Source organism: Polypterus senegalus, chromosome 3, assembly GCF_016835505.1.
Source record: "Polypterus senegalus isolate Bchr_013 chromosome 3, ASM1683550v1, whole genome shotgun sequence".
NCBI lineage: Eukaryota > Metazoa > Chordata > Cladistia > Polypteriformes > Polypteridae > Polypterus > Polypterus senegalus.
Genome location: NC_053156.1, coordinates 296,502,700 through 296,524,159, shown reverse-complemented (window position 1 = coordinate 296,524,159; position 21,460 = coordinate 296,502,700). Strand labels below are relative to the sequence as shown.

Below are 21,460 nucleotides of genomic sequence, written 5' to 3'. Positions count from 1 at the left end.
CACCTCGGTCATTAAGGCGCACTGAAAGGTGGCTTGAAAGGTCTTAAGAGAGCCTCAAGCACATTTTTCAAAGTCAGCAAGAGCATCACAAGAATCCATGTGACCCTGTAGGTCCGAGGCCAAGACATCACTCAGGGCTTTGTTTTACGCCGCCCATGCCAGTCACATGGCCTTTTGTTTGACATAGGGGGCTTCAGCAGCAGAATTGTGACAAACATGATTCCCAGATTTCCACAGATGGGAAGTCCCTAGGAATCAGCTCAGGTCACAAAGGGGGCAATGTCTTCAGTACTGGGCATATCTCTTCCTATCCTCGTCATCTTGCTCTGTCACCCCCATCACCTGCATGTCCTCTCTCACCACATCCATAAACCTCCTCTTAGGCGTCCTCTTCTCCTCTTCCCTGGCAGCTCTATCCTTAGCATCCTTCTCCCAATATACCCCTCATCTCTCCTCTGCACATGTCCAAACCAACACCACCCAATGCAAATCTTACCATCTTTAACTCTGCCACCTCCAGCTCTGTCTCCTGTGCCACCGTCTCCAACCCATATAACATAACTGGTCTCACTACTGGCCTGTAGACCTTCCCTTTCACTCTTGCTGATACCCGTCTGTCACAAATCACTCCTGACACTCTTCTCCACCCACTCCATCCTGCCTGCACTCTCTTCTTCACTTCTCTTCCACAATTCCTATTACTCTGTACTGTTGATCCCAAGTATTTAAACTCATCCACCTTCACCAACTCTACTCCTTGGGTCCTCACCATTCCACCGACCTCCCTCTCATTCACACACATTTATTCTGTGTTGGTGGTCCTACTGACCTTCATTCCTCTCCTCTCATATCTCCACCTCTCCAGGTTCTCCTCAACCTGCTCCCTACTCTCACTACAGATAACAATGTCATCATCAAACATCACAGTCCACGGGGACTCCTGTCTAATCTCATCTGTCAACCTGCCCATTACCATTGCCCTTTCACATCTATCTATCTATCTATCTATCTATCTATCTATCTATCTATCTATCTATCTATCTATCTATCTATAGTGCCTTTCATATCTATCTATCTATCTATCTATCTATCTATCTATCTATCTATCTATCTATCTATCTATCTATCTATCTATCTATCTATCTGTAGATGTGGGCAAAATTTGTCGGTACCCTTACAGCTCATTGAACAACTGTTGCATGCCCCCCAAAAAGTAATGAAATGACAAGCAGTTGTCCCCTGTGTATCTGCATGCCTCTTATGTAAAAAATGGTAAATGGCCTGTATTTGATATAGCGCCTAACTAGAGTTCAAGAACCCCCCTAGGCGCTTTACAACACAACAGTCATTCACCCATTCACACGCTGATGATGATAAGCTACTATGTAGCCACAGCTGCCCTGGGGCACACTGACAGAAGTGAGGCTGCCGAACACTGGCGCCACCAATCCTTCCGACCACCACCAGCAGGCAAGGTAGGTTAAGTGTCTTGCCCAAGGACACAACACCTGCGACCCTCCGATTGCTGGACCACCCGCTCTACCGACTGAGCTACTGCTGCCATGTGTCATCAACTAAAGCATAACAATAGTAACATGAGATCAATTGCTGCTTACTTTACAAAGATCTTTTAAAATGGCCTGGACACATTACTTGGGACCCCTAAAAGAGATCCTAAATGATTGGATTGAAATGATTTTTCAAATTCGTTGTTTTCTTGAATTCATATCACACATTTCTCCAATTGTGCAATCAGTCGTTCAGACAACTTAAATGGAGAAAAGTCATCACTCGGCTGTTTGGTGTCATCGTGTGTCCCCACACTGAACATGGACTACAGAGAACAATGGAGAGAGTTCTGTGAGGAGATCAGAAAGAAAATCATGGACAAGCATGGTAAAGACAAAGGCTAGAAGATCACCATCTCCAAGCAGCTTGATGCTCCTGAGACAACAGTGACAAGTATTATGAAGTTGAATGTCTGTGGGACTGCAGCCATCCACCACAAGAGGAAAATCGACCTCAGAATGGGCAGAAGGATAGTGAGACAAAAAGCCAAAGACAAATTCCAAAGAGATACAAGCTGAACTCCAAGGTTGAGGTGCATCAGTGTCTGATCGCATCATCCATCAGTTTCTGAGTGACAGTGGGCTCATTGGAAGAAGACCCAGGAGGACCCCACATAAAAGAGCCACACTGGAATTTGCTAAAGTGCATATTGACAAGCCACAATGCTTCTTCATGGAGGATGTCCTTTGGACCGATGAGACCAAACTGGAGCTTCCTGTCAAGTCACATCAGCTCTGTGTCCACAGATGAAAAAAGAAAAGAACACCAGACCTGCTGTGAAACATGGAGGAGGTTCAGTTATGTTTGCTGCGTCTGGCACATGGTAGTTTTGAGTCTCTGCAGGGAACAATGAAACCTCAAGGCCACCAAGACATTCTGGAGTTAAATGTCCTGCCCAGTGTCAGAAAGCTCAGTCTCAGTCGCAGGTCATGGAACCTCCAACAGGATAAGGAGCCAAAACGCACAGCTGAAAAGCCCCCAAGAATGAACAAGAACATTGGACTATTCTGAAGTGGCCTTCTAGGAGGATTTGAATCCAATCAAACATCAATGGACAGAACTGAAACATACAGTCTGGAGAAGACCGCTTCACACCTGACACCGCTGGAGTAGTTTGCTCAGGATGAGTGGGCCACATTACCTGTGGACAGGTGCAGATGTTTCATGGAGAGCTCCAGGAATCGCTTGTGTGCAGTGACTGCAAACTCTGAAGGTTGAGCAGCCAGACATGAGGTTAAGAGTTCCATCAATTTTGTCCACTCCATTTGCATTTGTGTTATTATTTGAAATATTCTATTAAATCAAAACTTGAAAGCAAAGTCTGATTTTTACTAAATGTGGATAAATACAATGAGGGGCGCTGTAATCAGAATATAATTTGAATATGTCCCTGTCAGTCATTCAGTCATTTCCCAACCCACTATATCCTAACACAGGGCTATGGGGGTCTGCTAGAGCCAATCCCAGCCAGCACAGGGCGCAAGGCTAGAACAAATCCCGGGCAGGGCGCCAGCCCACTGCAGGGCATACACACACACTCACACACCAGGGACAATTTAGAATCGCCAATGCACCTAACCTGCATGTCTTTGGACTGTGGGAGGAAACCCACGCTGACACGGGGAGAACATGCAGACTCCACTCAGGGAGGCCCTGGGAAGCGAACCCGGGTCTCCTTACAGCGAGGGGGCAGTGCTACCACTGCACCAGCATGCTTGCCCATATGTCACTGTGCTCTGTGCAAATATTTAAGATCTGCTTTTCTTTTCTTTCCACATGTATAGCTAACACAAAGCCAGATTTAGCACACAGGGGCTTATCATTTAGAATTGCTAGGCCAAGCATTGTAAGACAAGACAAGTTAAGGACAGCTGTAAAATGGGCATTGTACAATTCCTGTGTGTCAGAGTCAGCATGGCAGTGGATCTTCTTTTTCTTGTTTGGAATGGCATGATTTACCTAAGTGAGGGCCTGCACATGGAGAAAGAGTATAAAGCCTTGGAACATTGCCTGGCGCACTTATGAAGCTGATGGATGGACAGGAGATAACGTCATCCGATCCTGAAAATCCTTCCAATGCGGCGACAGAAATGGTAGACTCTACACATCGGGCTCCCACTTTGGTGATGATCTTGTCATGACTTCCTCGTCTGTTATGCTGTGTAAACCGTCATTAAAGAAAGTGAAGTTATTTATCTTATGTGATTTCTTACTGCCGTATCACTGAGGGAGAAATATCACCTTTTTATATTATAACGGTATAGTTTTGGGTTATGTAACACGGCGCAATTACAAAAGAACTTATTCCAACAAGGGAGCTAACACCCCCTGCTGGATACAGGTGCCAATTACTTTTGTCTGTTTCAAGGTATTACAGAAGCAATTGCGGGTTTTTCTTCTTTTTTTGTGGAGGGGTACCAACACATTTGTCGTCATTTGTGGACATTTCATTTGAAACCCTAACTGATAGACCTTTTAATTAACTTATGATTTTACAATTGGTAGGATGGGTGGGGACTGCAAAATAAAAGATTTATAATTGGAGTGAGTGTACCAATGCATTTTTTATATAGCCTTCGGGCTAATATCCCCTACCCCAACCCTAAACTTAATTATGGCACTGAGGCTGTGAAGGCAATAAGAACGTCTGAGAAAGAGCCCCCCTCTTCTCCATCACCCTGAAACACCATGCATATGACTGAAATGAAACTGAATTTAACCCCCAGTGTCAAGTGGTGTACATACCGTATTCTGGAGGGTTCACCCTCTGGTCCTCAGGCGCCTATGAAATAAACACAGCAGTTTCAAGAGGTCAGAAACACAACATAAAAAGTAAAAGAATATATAGTGCCTTTCACATCTATCTATCTATCTATCTATCTATCTATCTATCTATCTATCTATCTATCTATCTACAGTCTGTCATATAGCTCATTTTATCTATCTATCTATCTATTATATAGTGCCTTTCATATCTATCTATCTATCTATCTGTCATATAGCACATTTTATCTATCTATCTATCTATCTATCTATCTATCTATCTATCTATCTATCTATCTATCTACAGTCTGTCATATAGCTCATTTTATCTATCTATCTATCTATCTATTATATAGTGCCTTTCATATCTATCTATCTACAGTCTGTCATATAGCTCATTTTATCTATCTATCTATCTATCCTGCCGACTATACTGAAATCAATATCTATCTATCACAGCATAACACAGCATAATATTTGAGGTCACCAGTTTACTTAACTTGCATATCTTTGGAATGAAAGTGGACGGAGACAAGAGTACAATGTGCAAAGACCACACTTACAGTGACCAGGTCAGAATCTGTCCCCATGTCCCTTGAGTTGTGAGGAGGTGGCTTGGACCCCTGTGCACGCAGCTAGCAAGTGTGTTTTATTTTTTTTATAAAGCGCTGCTCATCTCTCACTCTTTAATTGTCTCAATTTTCTCGTCTTTATGTTTCCTTTCTCATGTGTCGTTGCTACAGGAGTTTATTGAAGGAAGGCCGCAGACTACAATGTGGTTACATGACCTTTACATTTAGACATTCTCATCTCTTTGTGATTTCTTCTGCTTTATACATCAATTGTAAATAAATATAACTTGGACTACATTGAATAAAAACAGCATATAGTAATGTAATTAATTTTGGGCTCCAGGCAGGGTTGGTGTCAGTTTACAAATTAACTCATCAACAATTTAGCTGAGGAACTGGAATTAAAAAAAAAATCTAAATTGGAATTGCATTGGAGTTTTAGGAACTGTAACTGAGTTTTTCATTTTCTTTGAGATTACAGATATGGATATATTGATGTTAAAAGTAGTGCCCCTCTTTCAAATATACAGAAACCATCTCATCAAGAATATAAATAACATGTTTGTTGAGATTCATGGTGATACATCAATGAGGTGGAAGGGCAGAAGATGTCAAATCATCACAGAGGGACTTGGACTGCAGACAGGCTTGGGCAGACTTGTGGCAGATAAAATTTAATGTCAGTAAATGTAAAGAATTACACATAGAAAGCAGAAATGTGAGATTACAGTGGGAGGACTGAAAATCGAAAGTCCACCTTATGAGAAGGATTTAGGAATCGTAGTGGACTCGACACAATCAACTGACCAGACAGGTGCAGAAATGTGGGAACCCAACAGAGATATGACATCAATACTTAGTTGAGCCTCCTTTTGCTCCTCTGAGCCTCCAGACGCTGTCCTTCTATAGCCTGTGATAAGTGTCTGGATTCTGGATGGAGGTATTTCTGACCATTCTTCATACCAAATCTCTCCAGTTCAGTTCAATTTGATGGCTGCCGAGCCTGGACAGCCTGCTTCAAATCATCCCATAGATTTTCGATGATATTCAAGTCAGGTGACTGTGACGGCCATTCCAGAACATTGTACCTCTCCCTCTGCATGAACGCTTTTGTAGATTTCGAACTGTGTTTTGGGTCATCGTCTTGCTGGAATATCCAACCCCTGTGTAACTTCAACTTTGTGACTGATGCTTGAACATTATCCTGAAGAATTTGTTGATATTGGGTTGAATTCATCCGACCCTCGACTTTAACAAGGGCCCCAGTCCCTGAACTCGCCACACAGCCCCACAGCATGATGGGACCTCCACCACATTTGACAGGAGGTAGCAGGTGTTTATCTTGGAGTGCGGTGTTCTTCTTCTGCCATGCAAAGTGCTTTTTGTTCTGACCAAATAACTCCATGTTTGTCTCATCAGCCCAAAGCACTTTGTTCCCAAATGAATCTGACTTGTCTAAATGAGCATTGAATACAACAAGCGACTCTGTTTGTGACGTGAGTGCAGAATGGGCTTCTTTCTCATCACCCTGCCATACAGATGTTCTTTGTGCAAATTGAGCTGAATTGTAGAACGATGTACAGATACACCATCAGCAGCAAGATGTTCTTGCAGGTCTTTGAAGGTGATCTGTGGGTTGTCTGTCGCCATTCTCACAATCCTGTCATATGCTGCTCCTGTATTTTTCTTGGCCTGTCAGACCTGAGTTGGTTTAACAGCAACTGTGCCTGTGGCCTTCCATTTCCTGATTCCATTCCTTACAGTTGAAACTGACAGTTTAAACCTGTGAGATGGCTTTTTGTCGCCTTCCCCTAAACCAGGAGACTCAACAATCTTTGTTTTCAGATCTTTTGAGAGTTGCTTTGAGGATCCCATGCTGTCTGTCACTCTTCAGAGGAGAGTCAAAGGGAAGGAAGCACAACTTGTAATTGACCACCTTAAATACCTTTTAGCACTCATGATGGACACTCCTGTCTATGAAGTTCAAGGCTTAACAAGGTAATTCAACCAATTTGGTGTTGCAAGTAATCAGCATTGAGCAGTTACAGGCATTCAAATCCGCAAAATGACAAGGGGACCCACATTTGTGCACAGCCAGTTTTTCACATTTGATTAAATTTCATACAACTAAATACTGCGTCACTAAAAATCTTTGTTCAAAAAACACCGCAGTACTCAGATGTTCCTAGGAAATGAAAGACATACCACTGGTAAAGGAGAGTCAATTGTTATGCAGGCTGAGAGGGGTTCCCAGACTTTTTCTTATATATATATATATATATATATATATATATATATATATATATATATATATATATATATATATATATATATAGTCACATTTGGGTCACAGAATTGCACAGAAAACTCAGGATATTATAGAGACAGGAACTTTATTCAAACACTTCAAACAAAACTTTCAGAAGTAAAACAAGCTAAGTATGGAGTTAGCTCTTGATTAAAGGATAGACATCATAGGGGAGCACAACAGGAGTGGGACCCCCAACAGGAGCAGAGGATGATCGGGGAAGGAGACAGAGAAAACAAAGCAATCAACCAAAAAAACCGACCAACAGGCGCTGTTGAGGCTTTTAAGTATGCGGAGTACCGCGCGGAAAGCATATCGCGTGACAAGCCCAGCAAATAAAGGAGTAACGTGAAGGTAGTCTGTCAGCATTTTTAGGAGGGGTTTTTTAAGAAGTGGCCGTGTCTTCTAGGGGTGCGTTCAGCCCCCCTGCTCACAATATATACAGTATAAATATGTAACCCCCTTGCACCTCCCTTCCTTTAATCAGCGTGCAATGCCCTGAGCTCTTTATTATGGTGTTGCCACCTCTATGGTTGGCATGTACAATATATGCCACCTTGAGCCTTTGAACACCTACCCAAATCACAGTTACTCAAATTTTAAGTAAAAAAACTCTCTTTACTTAAATGCAAAATGATCAGGTTTCCAAACTGGGCATTTTACAAATATATACAATACATAATTAAACTCAAACACGAAATGATTTATAGCTATACATATATCGTCCGTCCGATACTACTGGTGAGCCCACCCTTATTAATTATCTCAGTCAGTGTAGTTTACTCACTACGTAGGGGACCCCAAACCGTAGCTCGGGTGCGCGGTGGCCTAACAAACAAAACAGAACAGGCCCCTTCACTTGAGGATTTAACTCAAGCCACTTAAAACAAACACAGGCCTTGTTTGAATGTACTCTCCATTATCCTCGGGTACCTCCTTTGGGCCTCTCGTCTCCCCCTCACTTGAACAACCTCCTCACTCGTGGTTTGCCAGCCCTGCCGTCTTTCTCTTACTTAGGTCACCAAGTCACTCCGTCCGCTACTCTCTCGACTCTCTTCACATCCTGCAGTGTCACACTTACTTGTACTTTCCATTGCCTATGGACACCCCTCTATTTGATGGTGCCCCCTTACAGTGTTCCCCACTTGCTTTCTCCTCTCTGAAGTATCTACCGCTTTGGTGCATCACTTTGTGTGTCAGCGTTTTGCTAGACTGCTCTTTCTCACTTGTTACGCCGTTTCACTACTTTGTATACTTCACGTTCCCTTTAGCGTTCTTCTATCGCTTATTTCTGTCTAAACAGTTAATCGCGCTACTAAAGCTTTCTCTTCTCCCGTCTTCTCCTTTTATGTTTTAGCGGTTTGCTAAAATTATTTCCTCTTTCCTCCTTGTTTCACAGTTAACTTATCTGGGCTGTCGATAGGCCAATCAGAGGACACTTAACATATTTGGCTTCATAGATGTAGAATTACTAGACGGTGTATGACCAGCAGCATCACACGTCAAAGTTGCCGCCATATTGCGAGTGGCACTGCTGTGGAGTGAAGTGATGGATAAAGATGCCTCACGCATGTGCTGCTTGTTATTGTACAAACCACTGTACGGCGCAAACCAGATCCCGGGGGATTACAATTGGCTGAACAATTATTTTGGTTATATTTGGCCATTAGAAAATCCTGTTTTATACTCTTAACTTTAGCTACGCCAGGCTAAGCTAGCAAAGCTATGTATGTATGTGCTCAAGTGAGTCTCCGAAGAACGTATTCAGTTACTAACTATGTAGATTGTTGTTAGCTGTTAACTTTTCTCAAACTTTGAAGGATTCCTAAAGAAATCCACCTCAGGAAGTGTTTGGAAGGTCAGGTAGCCCTTAGACGGGATTTTGAGAAAGCTGTTCTGTGATGTGTGCCATGCTAGTTTGGTAACAGATGCTGTACCGGCATCATATGATCAAAGCTACCACTCGCTCCCATTTTATTGTACACAATGTATTGTAATTGAACAGCATGTCTGCTACTGCCATCTGGCCAAAATACTTTGAAAAATACTTTCTGCATTTGATGCTGGAAAGGATGAAGGATGCGGCAACTATGATGTTACCCACAGTTCAGAATCTTCTAGAACTTGTCAATCATACAGTATCATCAGTAATCATCAGTGGAGAACTTTCCAGCATCTGCCGAGGTATGTTGTACCACCCCAGAACGAGAGGGGGCGCTGTCACTAACCCTGTCGCCTCCCTTTCTCTCTACAGCTCACGAGATGCCACCTTGGGAGGGCGGCAGACTGCACCCGTTGTGGTCAAAAGTCCTTTCAAGACACACAGGAGCGAATCTGTGGGTGCCTGTTAAACCAGCTCTCTAGACTGGCCTTTTCAGGTCGATCTCAAAACATTTGAATTTTACCAACTTCAAAGCTGCCCTTTTGAGCTGCAGCCTGGAATCACGTCACTGTCATCTTTTTAGATTTCACTTACAGCAAGTGCTTCGCCAAAAACAAAGGAGGTTTGATGATTCCTTTTGAGGGTCCAGTCAAGGTGGTCAAAGTAGCTGAGCGTGTTATCTGTCAGTCGACATTAGGGCGAGCTGTCAGTGTATCTTTGATCGATCAGTTTGTTCAGGGTGAGATTGGCTCAGATGATGTGCTTTTTCTCAAGGAGCACATGGAGGAAACACAGTTTGAAATTGACAGCCATCATTTGATGCTCATGTCTTTCTTTAGTTGTGTCTCTCTTCCACAAACTGAGGCTGCACCGTATTGCCAGGCTGAAAACTCTCAAATTACAGAGTGGCAACACTTGGAAAAAGCTATGGAAGACAGTTCTGTTTCAAGGAGTTTAGATCCTATCCTGTATATATTTAAGTAACCACATTGTGCGTGTGAGAGAGAGAAAGACTGAAAGAGGAATGAGGGAAATGTTTTCAGAAATTATTAAGCCAATTTGTGTACAATAAAATTGTTTATTTTTGTCATTGAGTCGATCATTTCACTGCTAATAGAAAGACCAGACTGCCAGTTGCAGTCTTACTATTTTCACTTTCAGACATTGGTCAAGTTTTCATCTCAATAATTAATAATAATAATAATAATAATAATAATAATAATAATAATAATACATTTTATTTAATAGGCACCTTTCTTAGCACTCAAAGTCACCTTACAATAAAATTAAACCAAGAGAATGATAAATCGAAAAGCAATAATTAGAAAACGAACAAAGATAACTGGCAGTAACAGCGCAAAATTCACAACTGGTATGCCAGTTTGAAAAGATAAGTTTTGAGGGTATAGATTTTGTTTTTTTTTTGTGTTTTACTAAAAGGCTGGAATTCTATGAGGAGGCAACAAAAGGATACGATCAAAGTGGAGAAGGTGAGATTATTTATCTTGACTTTCAGAAAGTATTTAATAAGGTGCCACATGAGAGGGTGGGCATCAAACTAAAAGAAGTGGTAGTTCAGGGTATGGGGTGTAGATGGGTGCAGATTTGGCTCAAACACAGGAAGGTGAGGGTGATGAGGGTGTGAGGATCCTCATCAGAATTGGGTGACATTAAGAGTGGTGACCAGCAGGGGTCAGTGCTGGGGCCGCTGTTTTATTAAATATATGGAAATGATTTGGATAGGAATATAAGTAACAAGCTGGTAAAGTGTGCAGATGATACCAAGAGTGGATTGGCAGATAATCTCGAATTTGTTTCAGATTTGTGGCAGATGAAATTTAATGTTACACATAGGAAGTAAGGGACATAGCAGCACTAGAAAAAGTGAAGAGCGACAAGGCGGATGCCAAGGCTACAGGGGATGAGTTATGAAGAAAGATTAAAATTAGCTGAGCCTTTACAATGCAAGCATAAAATATTAATTGGAGACCTAAGTGAATTAGTCCAGTGGATCAAGACGGTGACTTTAAAATGAGTTCATCAAGAACACGGGGACACACTTGGAAACTTGTGAAGGGGGCATTTCACACAAACATTAGACGTTTTTCTTCACACAGAGAGCCACAGACACACAGAATAAGCGACCAAGTAGGGCGGTGGACAGAAGGACTTTAGGGCAGTGTTTCTCAACCTTTTTCCATGTGTGCCCATTTTTTCATATTAGTTTTTGTGGCACTAAAAAAAAAAAGTTTTTATGCACATTTTCAGATTTTTCATCATACTGCGATCCACCCAACAATACTAAATTTTAATTTGGGAATGCACTATTGGCAGAAGTGCTCAAGTCTGGATCAGACTGGGGCATCGCTAATATTCTTTTGTCATCAAAATATACAGTCACACATGTGACACATTTAAAATTAAAATGTTTTAAAGTTTTAAAATGTGTTATTGAATCGAGCTGACGAATATGAGAGGGAAGAGAAATCCCGAGTTGAGGAGCACAATGAGAGACGCTCGAGCTGCCATAGCACCGAGTCTGATGTGTGGTACAGAAAGTCGAGCTGCAGATGAGGATCTGAGTGAGCGAGAGGAGTGTCAGTCTGGAGGAGATCAGTGAGGTGTGGAGAGGTTTAAATGTTCAGAGCGGGATTTAATATTGTATTCAGTAGTGAACAGGGAGCCAGTGAAGCTGAGAGAGAATCGGTGTGATATGTTCAGTGGATTTAGAGCAGCAGGTTATCATCCTGGCAGCAGAATTTTGAAGAAGTTGTAAGCGATGGATACGTTTTTGTGGGTTGCCAGATAGAATCGCATTACAGTAATCTACACGTGAGGTGACTCGGGCATTGACCGATACTTCAGTACTGTGTTGCGCAAGATTAGAAATGTTTCGGAGATGGAAGAAGGCAGTCCGCAAAATGTTATTTATATGGGAGGAATTATTTAATAATAATTATTATTATTTAATAATTGCCTTTATTAGCGTAATAAATGGATATAAATAATTGCATTTAAACGATTCTCCAAAATCTGTTGTTTGTAAATAATTCTGTTTTAAATGTTATTGTTTTTTCATGAGAAAACCCGGTCTCCACGTCTACCTGTATTAGTGTAAATGGCACTTTTGCCACTCTCAATATGGCGGACGCGCTGACGTATCATGTCGAACACAGTGAATGCGGCGTCTATCTATATACAGCATGTCTATGTCTAGCTTAACCTTACACAGCCTCAGTAACATGTGCCCCATTTCAGTCAATAAACTTTATTAGCACAAACTCACATTCTGATATTCTTTTTTTCAGCCTAGCCCAGGTTACATACAGTATATATACAGTATATATATATATATATATATATATATACAGTATATATATATATATATATATATATATATATATATACATATATACACACACACAAACATATATGTATTTATTTTAAGCTTTACATCTCTTTACATAGGTATGTATGAATGTTTCTTTCTTTTCAAATATTAGAAAGCCCTAATCATTCCTTTACATTTTTCTCTCTGCTACTGCCATCTGACCAAAATACTTTGAAAAATACTTTCTGCATTTGATGCTGGAAAGGATGAAGGATGCGGCAACTATGATGTTACCCACAGTTCAGAATCTTCTAGAACTTGTCAATCATACAGTATCATCAGTAATTATCAGTGGAGAACTTTCCAGCATTTGCAGAGGTATGTTGTACCACCCCAGAACGAGAGGGGGCGCTGTCACTAACCCTGCCGCCTCCCTTTCTCTCTACAGCTCACGAGATGCCACCTTGGGTAGGGCGACAGACTGCACCCGTTGTGGTCAAAAGTCCTTTCAAGACACACAGGAGCGAATCTGTGGGTGCCTGTTAAATCAGCTCTCTAGACTGGCCTTTTCAGGTCGATCTCAAAACATTTGAATTTTACCAACTTCAAAGCTGCCCTTTTGAGCTGCAGCCTGGAATCACGTCACTGTCATCTTTTTAGATTTCACTTACAGCAAGTGGGCCTCTTTGAGGGTTCATGTGCTTCGCCATGCCATTCTCGCCTTCCTTCTTTTGGAAGTTGCCTTGTTTTGGCTGCTGACTGCTCTCATTGCACCCCATCCTGAAAGAAAAAAAGAAAGAAAGAAGGAACTTAAGTTAAACGCAAATGTCAGATCAAGACCCAAAAGTATAGGGTGGTCCAGTTCTAATTATGCAATTTTCATTATGCTATAACTTATTAAGTTTATTACATATGTAACAGATTCAGAAGGAGACAGCAAAAAGGTTTTGGGGTTTTCCGGCCCCGTATATTGCAGACGATCCACAATAAAAAAAAAAAACAAGGTCAAAATAAACACAAAAACAGTTCATATGCGCGACGCCGTATCATGGCGTCGGCGGCCATTTTATTAGGGAGGAGCCGGAAGTGGAGGAATGCTGGGAGGGACCGTGAGGGAGGATGGGATTGACGGGAAGGGCGGAAGTGCCGTACTGCGGTCAAAACCCGGCTTATGGTGGAGGAAGGTCCTTTCTCCTATGAGGAAGCAGAGGGAGAAAGTTAGTACCCCGCCATTCCCTGCCGGGGAATGTGTCCCCAGGTGTGTTCGAATCCGTCCGCGGTCTCCTACTCGCGCGTGCGCGACACATAGAAAATCACCTGAAAAATCCTGGACCATCGAGAAGTGTGCGAACTGACGACATGAAGAATCGTCCCCACATAAATCAAAGTCATCCAGACGATCTGGATCTGCATAATTAGATCTGGACCACCCTGTAGTCCAACCGCCTATTGTTGAATAAGTTGCATTCTTAATGACTAATGGCTTTGAAGTGGAAAATGCACTTTTAACTTTAAATTAAGTTAACTAAGTATAAACAATGTTACTTTAAATATTGGTGGACTAGTTAATACTGGAAAAGCCTAAATTGTTAGCTTTGATTAACACCCTACATTACTTATCACGATGTAGAGAGAGAAGTGCTGCTGAAATTAAAAGAGTTGAAGTCAGACAAATCACCATGACCCGATTATATTTACCCTCGCGTTCTTAAGGAGTGCAGACATAAACCCTTGACACGTATGTTTAGGAAGCCATTGTGCACTGGAGAGATTACGAAGGACAGGAAAATGGCAAATACCATCCCATTATATTAAAAGGGTGATGGGCACCTCAAAGCAACTATAGGCCACTAAGCTTAACGTGCATCACAGGAAAATTAATGGAAGGAATTATTAAGGAGAAGATTGGGCAACACATGGCAAGGACAACAGTTATTAGGAACAGTCAGCATGGGGTCAGAAGAGGGAGGTCGTGTTTTACTAACAGGCTGGAATTCTATGAAGAGGCAACAAAAGGATACGATCAAAGTGGAGAAGATGATTATCTTGACTTTCAGAAAGTATTTGATAAGGTGCCACATGAGAGGGTGGGCATCAAACTAAAAGAAGTGGGAGTTCAGGGTGATGTTTTTAGATGGGTGCAGAATTGGCTCAGACACAGGAAGGAGGGTGATGAGGGTGTGAGGAACCTCATCAGAATTGGGTGACGTTAAGAGTGGTGACCAGCAGGGGTCAGTGCAGGGGCCGCTGTTTTATTAAATATATGGAAATGATTTGGATAGGAATATAAGTAACAAGCTGGTAAAGTGTGCAGATGATACCAAGAGTGGATTGGCAGATAATCTCGAATTTGTTTCAGATTTGTGGCAGATGAAATTTAATGTTACACATAGGAAGTAAGGGACATAGCAGCACTAGAAAAAGTGAAGAGCGACAAGGCGGATGCCAAGGCTACAGGGGATGAGTTATGAAGAAAGATTAAAATTAGCTGAGCCTTTACAATGCAAGCATAAAATATTAATTGGAGACCTAAGTGAATTAGTCCAGTGGATCAAGACGGTGACTTTAAAATGAGTTCATCAAGAACACGGGGACACACTTGGAAACTTGTGAAGGGGGCATTTCACACAAACATTAGACATTTTTCTTCACACAGAGAGCCACAGACACACAGAATAAGCGACCAAGTAGGGCGGTGGACAGAAGGACTTTAGGGCAGTGTTTCTCAACCTTTTTCCATGTGTGCCCATTTTTTAATATTAGTTTTTGTGGCACTCAAAAAAAAAGTTTTTATGCACATTTTCAGATTTTTCATTATACTGCGATCCACCCAACAACACTAAATTTTAATTTGGGAATGCACTATTGGCAGAAGTGCTCAAGTCTGGATCAGACTGGGGCATCGCTAATATTTTTTTGTCATCAAAATATACAGTCACACATGTGACACATTTAAAATTAAAATCCATGTGATAAAATATATGCAAAATATATTTTATATTTTATGTATAGCATTTCTTCAGTTTTCATTCCATTTTTTGGTAATTTTAATAATTCCATATTTTACATTATTCCATTCTATAATAATAAAGATTAAATTACAAATATTATAAAGACTCATCACGGTGGTGCAGTGGGTAGCGCTGCTGCCTCGCAGTAAGGAGACCCGTCTGGGTTTGCTTTCCATGTCCTCCCTGTGTGGAGTTTGCATGTTCTCCCAGTGTCTGCGTGGGTTTCCTTCCACAGTCCAAAGACATGCAGGTTTGGTGCATTGGCGATCCTAAATTGGCCCTAGCATGTGCTTGGTGTGTGCCCTGCGGTGGGCTGGCATCCTGCCCGGGGTTTGTTTCCTGCCTTGCACCCTGTGTTGGCTGGGATTGGCTCCAGCAGACCCCTGTGACCCTGTGTTAGGATATAGCAGGTTGGATAATGGATGGATGGATGGATTCCAAGACCTTTTGTCTGCTTTGAGATTTAATATCAAGGATATTTTTTTAATTTTCCAAACTTTTTTTCCTCCAAATTGTCTTTATGGTTTTCTAATTTGTCTTATCCGCAGCATATTCCTTGATTCTATAATTCTCCTTATTTTGTCATCAGTTTCTTATTTTGTTTAATTATCTTTTTTTTTTCTTTTTTTGTTTAATTGAGTTAATAAGTTTAATGGATCTTTGTTTCACTTATTTCCTTAAATCGATTAGTGTTTTGTCACACGCATGTGCTTTGGCAGCTTTAAAGCTCTTGCAAGTTTCGCACTTCCACATCTCGACCACTAGGGGTCTTGCTAACTGCCTCTTCTGTTTTCATTGGCAGCTCTAAAGGGCAAATACAAGAGGACACTGGCCACGCCTCCCAAAGGCTTCCAGAAACTCCGCCCCTTCTGAGGTAAAAATTATATATTTAGTCCACTCACCAAAAGTCGATGTTCATTTATGATGTCTGCTTGTGGGAGAGGCAGAGCTCCTGCACTTCAGCAGGCTTGCTAGTCATGAACTCAGGCTCATTTTCAATTTTTTTGAAAGATATATTTTTCTTTCACAACAAAAATTTCTCTATGTTTTTTTACATGGAGAGTCTTTGGTGTGTTGTTAGTTCATTTGTAAAGATTTTTTTCAAAAGGTTAAGTTATTGGCATCATTCCTTTTAAATTTAGCACACTGCCATGTTGTTAATGGATTAGGATGCTACTCACATTGGATTTTGCTAGAGATGGACCACTGGAGGTCATGGCTTGTGTCATCATCGACAATGTGACAGTGACAATGTAAGCAGTTGCCGTTTTGAACTTCCCACAGTCCAACTTGGTGGATACCAAAATAATTTATTTGGCGGGTATTTTCTTCAAGTTTATTTTGGCTTCACCCTTCCTTTGTGCTCTGACTTTGTTACTAAATTTCCCATTTTGTTTTTTTTTTTATCTTGAAATCTTTTTGGTTAGGAGCTCTTATGGGAAATTTTGTGAAAAATGTGAACAATAGCAGTATTTTTCCCATTGCTTGCTACACGTTTCTCCAGAAAATTTTAAACTTAGCTGCAAGCCCACCAACTTACAACTTCAGGGAAATCAGCTCCCTGTCCAGTTGTAGCTAGGATGGTGATTCAAATTTATTCTCCACAGGTGACCACATGCATAAAGCTGGTCCCTTCCTTACCAAAATCACCTGAATCCCCTTTTAAAAAGAAAATAATTCATTTTGGTTAGTAACTTTGCTACAATTACGCCGACTATGCCAATTGTATCCAGCAGGGGGTACACACTTGATGAGAGTAGGTTCGTTAGAGATTGCAGCCTTTACTAAACTAAACGTCTCTCTATATATCTTTCTTTTATAAAAGGAAATCCTGAGACGAGACTTTTCAGAGAGATAATTTCAAGTCCCACGAGATGAGACTTTTTGCCAAGAGATTTTGACAAGTCCCGCCCTCCTCTCAACCATTTACAACCAGGCCTACAGTCCACTCACCTTTCATTCGTGTGAATGCTTTTGTCAGACACAGTTCCTGTGCTCTCAGTTTTAATAAATTTTTACATTTTCCTCATTTTAATACAAGACATATAATCTATTCATTTCCATCGATGTAGTCCTTTTCTGGACAATAATTTTATACGTTCTAGATGAAACATCAATGACTAAGCAAAGAAGAAATGGCAGCGCGCCGAAAAGAGGCCCAAAAGCATTGGAGAGAAAAGAATTAAAAAAAGAACGATAATAATCTAAGTGCAAATTAGGAAAATAAGGAAAGCAATAATCAGTCCGGACCAAGTGGAATTGGAAACCTACCAGGTCCAAGTGGGGTCAGAAATAAAAGACAAAGAGTGGAAGACAAAGTAGAACGTCATAAAGGGGTTCAAAAATGTTGGCGCAATACACATGCAGAGCAGGTTAGAGATTATGAAAGTACTAAAATACAAAAGTCTCAAAAAACTGATAGTAAAGATTAAGTTAGCGCTAACACAAAGAAAAAATTTACATGGTGAAAAAACAGAACAGCAAAAATGTAAAATATATGGACATAGGTGATATGACAGAAGTATGTAGATATTGTTTGGCTTTAAAGTTTAAGTCGGAGACTTGTAGATCGTCTAATTCGTGTTACCATCTGGGAAAAGTAGTGTTTCTTCCCAATGAAGAGGCGTATCCGCGAGAATGAAAAGATTTGTTATTTGGTGAAAGTGAAATCCACAAACACTACAGGCTGTGAACGGCACCCGGGCACAGACAGGCGGACATGTTGTTTCTCAAACCACCACACGTTTATTTAATACAATATTTACAAATTATGGTCACAAAGACCCCAGTCTATTTGGTCACACAGACCCTAATTACGTGCACAAAACCCCCAAACCCAAACAGTCCTGGCCACAATGCCTTGTCTTCGGGCCGCCTCCACTCTCCTCCTGAGCTTCGTCCTGCTTCCACCCGACTCCAGCCTCGAATGAAGGGAGACGGCCCCTTTTATACAAGTCCCGGATGAGCACCAGGTGTTCCCGGCATTCCTCTCTTGGCCACGCCCCAGCGTGGCGGAAGTGCCGGCTGTCCTCCCGGCTGCTCTCCGGGCGCCGTCATAAATCTTCCCCAGCACTTCCTGGTGTGGCAGGAGTGCTGGGGAAACAAGTCCCCAAGGCATTGGGGCGCCTCCTGGCGGTGACCACGGGCCCCTACAGGGAAGGGCTTCCATGCCCTTGACCCGTGGCCCCAAAGCAACCCGGAAGGCGAACCCCACGTGATCCAGGCAGGGCTCTGACCCTTTTCCGGTCCCTCCTGGCGTCCCGGCCGGGTCATGGCCCCTGGCATCCCTGACAAGGCAAAATATCCATATCTACAATAACCTGTTTGCGTTTGCAACATTCAGTGCTCAAAATGATTTAGGACCATACGCTATGAGAATCTGAAGTGCCGCAACAATTTAACCAACTACAAGTTTAATTTCAAAATAACCACAATTTGGTCAGGTTTATATTTATGATCACGGAGAAGCGATGCAACATAGAATCGAAAGAGTTAAACAATCGGACGTATTAGAAATTCCACAGCCAATAATGCTATTTATATTAAAACGTTTACAGTTTCCCGCTAGAATAGCTTTTGCTATGACAATTAACAAATCACAGGGACACATTTGAAAAAGTCAGTTAATTTATTAGAGAGAAAGAAACAAAATTCAATCACGGACAGTTATGCGTTGAATTGTCACGATGTAAGTCCAAATTCAGAAATCAAAATTCAATGCGATATTGACGAAAAGTTAATTCTAAATATTGTTTTTACTGAAGTGTTACACAGGGGTGGACTGGCCATTAGGGCATTTGGGCAATGCTCGCTGGGCCGCGGACTGCTCATGGGCTGGCTGTTTCATGAAATAAATTTTATGTACTGATGTACTGGTTACTGTTTGACATTAAAATTTATTTTCTAAACTACTAAACATTATCTGTCCGGCACTGTGATTTCTATAGTCCAAAATAATATACCGCATTACGTCATCAAGTTGTTTTAATTGTCAGTACACAACGTTGCAGTGAAAAATTTGGTCTAAACTGCCTATTGCCGATTTCTGTTTCGATACCGCTAGATTTCAGTTAGCATCTACATTATTGCAATTTATTTTATCTCCTATCTAGTATTTAAATTCTTCAGTACTAATAATTAGTTTAGATTATGAATTATGCATTTAATTGTTATCTGGTTGTCAGCGTGAGCGATGATTAGTGGTTTTCAGCTGCAATTATTAGTATCATCCTCTTTAATCAAACCCTTGTGTGCGTCCAGTGTCCGTGTGTGTGTGTCTTCTGGGGAAGTGCGCATGCGCGGGGCCACACAGCACGTGTTCAGTCTCTTCCTGTGCATTCCCTGTGCAGAGAGAGAGACAGACAGACAGAGGCACGTGCACACACACACACACACACACACACACACACACACACACACACACACACAGGCGCATGTGTGCATTGTTTCAATTTTACTTTTCTTGGTTGTTTATTAAATTACAGATTTTTCAAATGTTAATTTTTTCCCCTGTGCTTAAAACTCATTAAAAAAAGAGTTTTTAGCGAGCGGGTCATAAGGCTATAGCGCAAATTCTTGCAGTGTTAAGTTTTCTCAGTGTTAGTCAATGTTTTAACATTTAGTTTACTATTACGCTGTGCTTTCTATGGTATAGTTAACTATATTTGTGCTTAAAAACGTAAAAAATATATATTTACATACAGTTCATACGGTCTGGAATGGATTAATTGTAGTTACATACAATCCTATGGGTGGAAATTACTTCAGGTCACGACCAAATCGGGTTACAACCAGAGTTTTGGAACGGATTATGGTCGTGAGCCGAGGTTCCACTGTATTACTGTCAGACAAAATTACAGGCATTTCACGGAAATACAAACCAGTATTACTGAGAGAGAAAATTAAAGGCACACAATACAGTGACGTATATTACAGCCACATACAAGGTCCCTTGCCATTTAATATAGACTGTTCATACAAATGTTTATGCACTACTGTTCTAGCGCACGTTAGTGAGGAAATAAAGTTATAAAGCACAGGATAGGAATTTTTCATATTAGGACAGAACAATTATAGTTTATCGTTAAGTTAATGGAACATTTTTTAATCATGTGAGGTTTACATTATAACCTCGGTTATCATTTATTCCATTGTAAATGAGGAGTTCAGTTATCAAGTTGAAAATAATTCTGTTACTAAAATTTTTATTTTTCATTAAATTTTATTTCTAAGCATGTCCTCAAATTTTAAATTGTGTCTAAACAACAGCGTATTAAGATTAAGCCTGGCAACAGCTTAGATAGAGTTCATATTATAGGCTCATAGCAAGTAGAGAGCCACGTACTCGTCACAAATTTAAAGAAAATTACAATGAATAACGGGCGGAGTGGGCCGACCTCATTACTTGTAATGCTTTATATGGTGGCCTACCAAGTGTGATCTACGCATTCTCTTATATCCTGACATGTACCAAGATGCAGTTCAGAATAACCCTGGTGATATGTCTTTTGCATTGGTTCCCTCTTGAAAGAGAGTATTATCTTTTTTTAATTTGTCTTTAACTTTGAAGGAACTAAATGATGTATCTCATCCCCATTGTATTTATCCAATTTGAGAAACCGCTTTGAAGATCTGTTCACTACACAGACAGATAGTGTGGTGTATGGCCGGCCGTTCATCCTGGCCAATACCCCTAAGCCACCAGGTGGAGCCATCCCTGTAGTATGGAGGTTCCCCGAAGACCAGCAGGGCATCATGGACATTGGAGTTTTTATACACAGCCCTGCTGGATACCTTGGGGGCCACTAGGAGACACTGCAGGAAGGAACAATAGTTATTTACCTTACGCCCCGGAAGTACGTCTGAGTCACATGGACAAGAGGAATGACGTGCTTCCGGGGTGAAGAAAAGGACTTTTGATCTGACCTGGAAGTGATAAGGAATCACATGGACTGGGGAGTGGGAACACTTCCGGGTCAGGGAATATAAAAGGATTGTGGGAGCTCCCAGATGGCGAGGTGAGCT

At 41.3% G+C, this 21,460-nt stretch overlaps 1 protein-coding gene across 2 annotated transcripts in view; it reads right to left on the bottom strand.

The window, feature by feature from the left end:
- The window catches only part of blk (BLK proto-oncogene, Src family tyrosine kinase), a 222,550-nt gene that overhangs the window by 100,449 nt on the left and 100,641 nt on the right, over positions 1-21,460 (bottom strand). For both annotated transcript variants that reach the window (XM_039749471.1, XM_039749472.1), the window contains 2 exons: positions 13,097-13,205; positions 4,315-4,351 (listed from right to left, as the gene is read on the bottom strand). In XM_039749471.1, coding sequence (XP_039605405.1) covers positions 4,315-4,351; positions 13,097-13,205 — 146 coding nt within the window. The remainder of the gene's footprint in view (positions 1-4,314; positions 4,352-13,096; positions 13,206-21,460) is intronic.